General features: G+C 40.2%; 2 protein-coding genes across 2 annotated transcripts; one reads left to right on the forward strand and one right to left on the reverse strand.

Annotated features, from left to right (window-relative positions):
• Positions 1–130: 130 nt before the first annotated feature.
• LOC117971305 (zinc finger protein 502-like) lies at positions 131–3,521 on the forward strand. Its single transcript, XM_059010841.1, has 3 exons — positions 131–323; positions 1,699–2,041; positions 2,146–3,521. Exons 2-3 carry the CDS (start codon positions 1,726–1,728, stop codon positions 3,009–3,011), a joined length of 1,182 nt encoding a protein of 393 aa, XP_058866824.1. The 5' UTR covers positions 131–323; positions 1,699–1,725; the 3' UTR covers positions 3,012–3,521.
• A 461-nt stretch (positions 3,522–3,982) lies between these two features.
• On the reverse strand, positions 3,983–8,966 carry LOC117433591 (E3 ubiquitin-protein ligase TRIM39-like). The gene is made up of 6 exons (XM_034055951.3): positions 8,155–8,966; positions 7,190–7,285; positions 6,139–6,372; positions 5,423–5,445; positions 5,224–5,339; positions 3,983–4,664 (listed from the first exon to the last, which is right to left on the reverse strand). The coding sequence occupies exons 1-6, from the start codon at positions 8,632–8,634 to the stop codon at positions 4,120–4,122; spliced, it is 1,494 nt and encodes a 497-aa protein (XP_033911842.3). The 5' UTR covers positions 8,635–8,966; the 3' UTR covers positions 3,983–4,119.

Genomic DNA, 8,966 nt, shown 5'->3' on the forward strand with positions numbered 1-8,966 from the left:
CAGAATTAGCCTGGAGGGTTCTTGGAGGCTTTTTTAATCAGGGAAAATGTTCTGCATGCATTTATTATTGAAACGAGTGAAGAAAACGCTGCAGAGATTTGTGACGATTGCTGTTTTTCTTTTGACTGCAGATAACAGCAATCCACACAGATCCGAGCAGCGGTTTCTTCGGCTGTTTCGCTCGGAATTGTGAATTCCTCTGCGGATTCACCCCGGGGAGATCCGCTGCGGCTGCACTGACTGTAAGAAGAGTTTCAAGCTGTCCGGGTCCTCAAAGCACCTGCGAATTCACACAGGCGAGACCCCGTACAGATGGAGCGAATGTGAGGAGAGTTTTATGTACCTGCAACACGTGAACAGTAAACAAATGCCTAGTCTGAAACACAGTTTATTACAACACATACAGCCAGGCTAAAAGTTTTGTGTGTATATATATATATATATATATATATATATATATATATATATATATATATCCCAAACACGGGATACAGTTTCACTATTCTCTATGCTATAATCAGGTTTTAGTCACACAGGCAGATTTTCTGTTTTTTTTGTGTTCAAGCGTTTCACCCCGTCTGCCCATTACACCGTGTTGTTGTTCCGGTTTATGCAAGACTCAGGAGGGATGTTTGTGATTTTTTAAATCTCATTTTTAAAATAAGCAGAATAAAAACTGTACCCAGAAATAGACTTGAATACACAAACCTCTCCATAACACATCCAGGAACGAGTACTCTTGAGTGGAGCGTGACTGTGTCTTCACTTCATTCAAGGTAATGTCTGCTCTACCCACGTTACGCCTAGTTACGTTACGTGGACAGCGTAAATGTAAATATTAATATACCCAACTGTACAATGTAGCGTAATCTTTACTGGTACAGCTATTCGAATATTTTGAATTCTGTTCTATGTATATATTTAACCTCATTGCCGTCACACGTGAAAAAAACAAACAAACATGATGTGAACGCCATGTTGTCAAATTCTACTGTTTACACTTAAATCATTTTTTTTTTTTTTTTTGTAATTTGTTTTGTATTTTATTTATTTATTTATTTATTTATTTTGTTATTGATCCAACGTTTGGGGAAACAGATCATTTGTCACGAGGCTCAGTTTCAAAAGTGCTGACGGTTTGCTGCGGGTTCCACCAACACATTCCTTGAAGACATGTTTACAGAGTCTGAAATCAAGAAATAACGTTCACATATCCATGTAAAACAGTGTACACATTTTTAATTGTCACATACAATCAGTGCTGTGGCCCATTACCTTATTGACAGTGTTATGGTAGGTGTTTATATTTGTTTGTCCAGCTATGTCCCCTATGTGAAATATCAGTTTTGAAGAAACCAGCTGCTAGCACAGTGTTAAAAGTTGAAACTCTCTCTAGAAATCCTATATTCATCCAAAAGGAAACATTGATAATGTTACTGCGGTAGTATTGACAAGCAACATCTATTGTGCCTTTATTGCTGGACTATTGCATTCTGGTTTATCTGACTTGAGCTCAATTTATGGTACTGGCATGTAATGTCCTGGGAAGACATATTGAATTTCCTGGACACTTTCCTAAGACCGGGACGATCCGAGGAAAACAAGGACAGACACTGTGACTGAAGATCTAATTTTTTTAGATAGTGACTTCTACATTTACAAAGATATGTTTAATATATTCACTTTTTTATGATTAAGGTTCTCTTGGATTCAAAAGAAAGGACGATGGAACCAGTTCATGTTACAGAAGAGGGTGTGGAGTGGAAACACTCAGCAAAACCAAAGCAGTTTAAACAGCAGACACATGATGTTCAAAACCACAAGGAGACTCCTGCTCTACAATCTGACTCCACTGCAGAGGATATCAGCGATCTAGGATCCCTCCACAGTAAAGAGGAGGTCATTGATCCTGAACTGGAAGCTGCGTGCATTACAGATGAGACCACTGAGCCCGTCCTGGAATCTGACCCATTTGCAGCTGATGTCAACGAGCTGGGATCTGGGTACAATTTACGGGAAGTCCCTGAACATAAGATAACATGTAAGTAAATCCTGCTAACTGCACTTCTATATAGATAAAAACCATATATAGATAAATAACACATTTTCCCTCTTTCCCTCTTACTCTCTTGCATGATCTTGAAGTGGATATGGACCAAGAACCTCAATCTAATCCCTGTCCCCACTGCCAGTTCTCTTTCTATGAGGAACACCTTGAGAAGCATATAAAGGACACCCACCCAGAACAGATTCCCACTGCAGAATCCCCGTGTAGCTGTTCTGTATGTGGGAGGAGTTTCAGTCGTCCATACTCCCTTAAAGAACACCAGCGGATTCACACAAGAGAAACGCCCTATCACTGCTCTGAGTGCGATCAGAGCTTTGGTCGGTTATTTTCCTTCAAACGACACCAGCAGCTTCACAGAGACAAGGCCCCGTTTCACTGCTCCGATTGTGGGAAGAGTTTCCGTGAGTCAGGAGCCCTTAGAAAACACCGGCAAATTCACACTGGAGAGGCACCTTATCACTGTACTGAGTGCGGGAGCAGTTTTCGCGAGGCTGGATCTCTTACAACTCACAAGCGCATTCACACAGGAGAGAGGCCCTATCACTGTACTGAATGCGGGAAAAGATTTCGAGTGGCATGGTCCCTTCAAGCCCACCTACGAATTCACAAAGGAGAGACTCCCTTTCTTTGTGGCGAGTGTGGAAAAGATTTTAGGCTGTTGGGACACCTTAAAAAGCACCAGCGAATTCACACCGGAGAAACACCATATCGCTGTACCGAATGTGGAAAGAGCTTTAGAGAATTAGGACACCTTAATACACACCAGCGAATTCACACAGGCGAGACGCCTTATCACTGTACAGAGTGTGGGAAGGGGTTCAAGCAGTCTGGGACACTTAAAAAAACACCAACGAATTCACGCAGGAGAGAACTCTCCAGCACTGCACAGGCCCTAAGGATTCTACTAGAAAAGCCCAATATTAATAATGAGAGATTATTTTAGATTTGTTATAGGACGATACGATTTTTGTCTTGTGGCTCACCTGCCATGAAGTCTTTCTGTGCTACGAAAAGTAAAACACATACATTGAACTATTCCTTGATTTTTCACTTCTTTGTTATTTGTTGTGTGTGTTTTAGTCTGTCAACCTGTTTATGGTGTTTCGGACAGTGCTTGTGCTGACAACCTTGAACTTGTATGACCGAGTTCAAGGTTGTCAGAAACACAGTGTAGGAATAAGCTTCATTTTTATAAGGATGTGTGTGTGTGTTTGAATGGACATTTCTACAGTTGTTAGTTTTGTAACCTGTTTCATTGTGTAACTGTCTTTGAGTGGGTCACTGTTTTCTGGGAGGTGTGCTTATCTGAAGATAGGGTGCTTGTTCTAGGGAACTTGCAGATAAGCCAGAATACCATATATGCTAATAAATGTAGACAATGCTGGGTACTGAGATAAGAGCTGGATTAACAGGTGAACTCCAAGGCTGACGGCACACAAGAATGTTATAAGGGGGGGGGGGGGGGGGGGGGGCAGGTTTCTGACTTAAGGAGGTCCTGAAATTGAGGAATGCAGACAGCACCTGACTTGGCAAAGGAGCACCAGGGGCACTTTGTAAATATTCCCTTTGTTCTGTACTATAATATTAACTATAGATCAGTTTATATGCTGTTGCACTCTTGTGTACTGTATCTACTATGTTTAATATTAATTATTGGTAAGAAAGGGGTCTGAACGTAACACCATGGGTGATTGTATAACTGCTTGGTCCATGTTATTTTAGTTTATTACTGTGTATCATACTTCTAATTGTATTGCACCTGTTATATATCAATTGGAGACAAAAAAATTAAATATGTTAAACTGGACTAGTTATTCCAGAGAACGGTTACCTTCCAGTCAGTTCTCCCAGTAATTAAATAGTAACAGTATTTCCTCCATGTTAATACATTACAGTGAAAACATTACAATGTGATCGTGTGTGTATACTGTATACATGTTTTATTTTTCAGATATCATATTTAAATGCAACTTTTGAATACAAATTTTAATTTGCCTTTACAGTACAGAGTAAAAAAAAAAGACTTGTGCACAGCAGATGGGAATCTCGGTTTATAACTGAGGGGTAAAGATTTTCATGAGCGCCTTATTTTTACCCCCTTCGTTGTCACCAGGATAAAAGTAAGGGTAGATTTTTTTAGAGAAAGTGTCAGTGAAAGTGTAGAGATGGACCATGTCATCTGCATTGTAAAACGACACCTGCCCGCCTTCATAGTCTAGGAACACTCCAATCTTCCTGGGCTTGACTTTCATAGATAAGCGGATCGGGGGTGAGGTACAAGCCTGATACTGATTGCCATTCCTCAGAATCAAGCGCCAGAATCCATTCCCTGGGGAGGCGGTAATCTCCCCTTTCCTTTTGACAGACTTTCTGGCCACACCCAGCTCCCACTCGATTTTGTCACCCACCTCCACCTCCCAGTAGTGTCTCCCAGACACGAAACCCTCAGAGCCCAAGACAATGAGATACTTGGTAAACCTTTCTGGATTGTCTGGGAGAGCTTGGATGGTGTCTCCCACTCTGACACTGGTCCGAGAATCTGATACAATAAGCTGGGGGTGTGCGGTGTCTTGATCCAGAGTCACTGGGGAGGCAACTGCAAACAGAACAGAAATGAGTTGTTAGTCTCTCTGTTTGACTCTTCGCATTTGTTTCAAGTCTGTTTGTTAAGCCTCATTAGTATATGATCACCCACAGTGTGGGTGATCATATATATTAAGTGAATAGGTTAAGATGCTTGATGCTTGCAAAGAAACACTGATTTTTGTTGGTGTTGCAAAAATGCATGCAATAAGCCTGTTGTAAACTGACACCACATAAAATAGCCCATGATTTGTTGTTATTATAGTGGAGAGGATTTTAAAAGCCAACAGGTATCAATAAACGTTTGCATCCGTGGTTACAGACTGTCCAGTCCCTTGTCAGCGAGATGAGATCAGGTTCAAATCTCTAATACCACAGATGCAAACGAGCCTGGCTCTTTTGCATTGTGGTTTTTCAGAAATTTTAACCTCATCTCACCGACAGCCCACCCATTGCTTACAATTAAAACAACAGCATCTCTTATGAGCAATGCTGATTTGTTTTGCATTTCCCTATAGTGTGAACCTTTCTACATGCACACAGCTCAGGGATCTAGTAAGACTCCCCTGTACCTGGATTAAGGATGCTTTTCATCTTCTTCCACACTCTGTACTGGAGAGGTCCCATATATTCTCCAGCCTGCAGGCTAACATAAACCTCTTCTGGTTTCTGAAACTTCACCTCCGTCCTGTAGTAAACACAGAACTTGTTAGTGTCTCTGGAACCAGGCAGTAAGACTGTGGAGAATCAATACTGAGAAAGGATACTCACCTACGGAGGAGATGTTTAATATCCTGGGGAAAGAGAATGGGAAACATGAATGACTACACATGAACTTTTTATATACATTTAGAAGCCTCAAACCTTTTGAACTTGAACAAGCACTAAGAATTTTAGCCAGCATGAAATCTCTTGCACACCAAAGAATGTTTCGTGATAGTTGGATATTTTCAGTCAGTAGACCCGATTTTTCTTTCAGTAACTTTACACCAAAGTGAAATAAGTACCAGGAAAAGGGAAACAATGTTTTAAAACACCTTTGAGATGTCCAGGTACCAGTACAATAGACAAACAATTGGAAAATCGAATTTAAGCTTCACATATTATTTCTATATACTGTATAACATATAATCCAGGTAGAATCTAAATGTACCTAACTTCAGGGCTACAAATTCAGTGCTATTTTAATTTTGTTCTGCCTTACTGGCATGTAGACCAAAGGGACTTTTGTTATACAAGTACCTTCTTGGCAAACCAATTAAATTAGGGGGTTGTTAGATATGATTGGGATCCAGTTTAACCTTCGTCCAGCCACTCATTGAGTCAGCTTAAAATTCATACAGTACTCCAAAAAGGGAAATATTTATTATCACCCCACCCACAGCTTTGCTGGGGGGCCCATGCATTTTCTCATTTGGGGTGACGGAATCAATCACAGGCTTCCCATTGTCTATCAACACAGCTGTCTTGCTCTGGATCTCTCTTACCTTAAGTAACTCAGGGGTTTCCTGGAGTGTCAGTTTATTTTCCAGATCTCTGGCTGCTTGCTCCAGTCTGCTCACTTCTGCTGTAACGTAGCTCCCGTTTTCATCCAGTTGTTTCCGGAGTCCCTCTTCCTCGTTCCGTAGCTTACTAATCAGAACCCCTTCTTCCTGATCCAGGAACTGGTGAAGTTTTGTAAAGTCATCTTCAATCTGCACTTCCAGGCTTTCAGCCTGCTCCTGAAACCATCCCAAAGCACACCGTCAAGGGCAAGGCAGGAATGCTAGGCACTAAACATGACCTAAACTGTGATTCAGAACCCTGATTGTATTGGAACTGGAACTGGAACTGGAATTGGAATTGGAACCAAATATATTTCGGGCTTCTGATTGTCAGTGTTTTACACCTACTTTATACTCTCCTTTAAGAATTCAGTTGATACCTGTTAAGCCAATTGTTTATCTCTATCACAACTGAGAAACGTGTGAATAGTAACATTGATTTAATTTAGAGGTTTTTTTTTTTTTCTGTGAAACAACTAAATGGGCTTTCAAGCCTTAATTTTAGGCAGAACATACAAACGAGATAGCAACATGTTAATAAGTAACTAATCTTTATTACAGCTATTATTTTGCAGTGTTTATTTCAATTTCAATTTCATTGCGACGCTGTAAAACAAAACTTTAAGAATAACTTCCTCGAGTTATTCATTTCAAAATAAAAATACATACTTGTTGAAATCTGATAGTTTTATTTTTTTAGTTGAAAAAAAAAACAGAAGTGGTGGCTGTTCCTTTTGCCCTTGGACATTGTAATTCACTATGGAATGTACGAGAAATGTCAACACGAACAAAAAGCTATTTGTTTTGTCATTTATGAGGCAGTTAATAGTTAACACACTGCATTGTTGAATTGCTAATGTATTCTGTTTTGGGTAGGTGTCGTTTCCTGTTTCTTTTGGCAAATTGTGTTACAGTTATCATGTCTGGCAGTGTTTTTATTGGATTATTTTCTCTTCGTTTGGCTCAAATCACTCAGAATATAATTCTTTGTTACCTTTAGGGCTAATCTCTTCTGGTCTACTTCTGCCTTTAACTGAGTGGCTTCTTGTATTTGCTGTTGAATTCTCCACAGGGACTTTGATAACTTCTCCTGCAAAGAAAACATTGTGAGTGATCCTGCAAATCCCAGTGATATTGATACAGCAGATTATTATCTTCTCAGACCAGCTTGGCTCAGCAATAAAAGGGAATACACCCCGCCGAAGCTGTGACCATGACATTGACGGAGTTCACAATTTTCTCATAAAATAAACTTTAGGTATGTTAAAAGTTAGGTTTGCATCATGCTTAAATAATATTGACTTTGTAGATTGACTTTGTAAACCAATCTAATCATTTCTAAATCATATATACCCTGTGCTTAATGGCAACGGGCCGGGGGGCTCCATTCTCAAAGCTAATTCCCCCCATTCCCCCATTGCTAGTTTCAAGACCAGGATTAATGCTGATCTGGGTCTTGAAACCAGTAGCTAGCAAAATATCATAAATTACAATTCTAAAGTGAATAAGAAAAAAACATATAACTGCTTATAAGTTTAAGTTTTCCTGACTTCGTGGATTGTGTTTTCCTTCCCCCACAAAAAAAAAACACTAATGCATTTTTGTGTAGCGAACAGCTTTAAGAATCAGGCTGCATTCCGTTTCACTACCACTGCGTTACATTTCATGAACCAGAAGGAGATGAGATACAGTAGTTATTTTAAATTTCTCAGCCTATAGACAATCTTCCTTTCCAGAACAACCAACTGCTCCTTAGTTTTATATCATTGAAGCTGTTTTATTCCTGTCAGAAAACTTTAACTTTAAAGTAAACGTGCCTTGCCTCAAAACAGAACCTGTTGCCTCTCCTTGTATACAGTGTGTATTCATCTTAAGAGACATTAACATACAATTAAAATGACAAACAGTTGTATTATGTGACTGACTGTCGCCAAGTCTAGGACACAAAATAAAAAGTACCTTGTAGGTCTGGAAGGCTTCCTTGATGGGTATAACATTGTGGGTTTTGTGCTCCCTGGAGCAGCCGCACACCACACAGATCGCTCTCTGGTCATCTTCACAGAACAGCTTCAGCTCCTCTCTGTGCTCTTCGCACTTAGTCTCCTTCAGAGATGCATGCAGGGCCTCCGCTCTCGACCGCCTCACGCTGTCCACAACGTTAGTCAGAAGCAGGTTGGGCCGGAGGCTCCTTTCCACCAAGGCGCTGCACCGAGGACAAGAGAAACTGCCTTCATTTTTCCCCCAGAGCTGGCTGATGCAGTTCCTGCAAAAGTGATCACCACACTCCAAAATGACAGGCTCATTGAAGAGCTCTTTACAGATTGAACATGTGAGCTCACTGTGCAGTTCCTCTAAGGTTTTTCCAGTAGCCATTCTCTCAGTCTGTTTTCTGTTGTGAGTGTTGTAGTCTGAAAGAGAGTGCACTTTTTTCATTGTCATTCTGGGTGTGGCTACAGTACCTGATTTTTCCAGCCAGCTGAACTTTGGGCTGTGTATCTGAAGGCTGTGTTTGTTTAGCAAGTGCTGCAAATGAATCCTGTAATTAAAGAATAGTTTTGCAAGTGGAATATTGAACCATTATTCCATGTTTCTTTTTTTTAACACAAGCTATTATTTTATAAAAATTTGGCGTTTTCACAAATGCAAACTCTTTTTAGATCTTGCTTAGTATTATCCAAGCACTGGGGTTACAATCACAGAAACACAACTAAGACTGCTTAAAAAAAATGAATTCTATTTAGTTGTTTGGAGCAAGTAAAAAGAAACAGGTG

The sequence above is a fragment of the Acipenser ruthenus genome, chromosome 41 (assembly GCF_902713425.1).
Source record: "Acipenser ruthenus chromosome 41, fAciRut3.2 maternal haplotype, whole genome shotgun sequence".
NCBI lineage: Eukaryota > Metazoa > Chordata > Actinopteri > Acipenseriformes > Acipenseridae > Acipenser > Acipenser ruthenus.

Coding starts and splice junctions, on each gene's coding strand:
- LOC117433591 (XM_034055951.3), bottom strand. CDS start 8,634: ATGACAATGAAAAAAGTGCACTCTCTTTCAGACTACAACACTCACAAC. Junction 7,286..8,154: donor AAGCCTTCCAGACCTACAAG/GTACTTTTTATT, acceptor TTTTCTTTGCAG/GAGAAGTTATCAAAGTCCCT. Junction 5,340..5,422: donor ATTAAACATCTCCTCCGTAG/GTGAGTATCCTT, acceptor TGTTTACTACAG/GACGGAGGTGAAGTTTCAGA.
- LOC117971305 (XM_059010841.1), top strand. CDS start 1,726: ATGGAACCAGTTCATGTTACAGAAGAGGGTGTGGAGTGGAAACACTCA. Junction 2,042..2,145: donor CCCTGAACATAAGATAACAT/GTAAGTAAATCC, acceptor ATGATCTTGAAG/TGGATATGGACCAAGAACCT.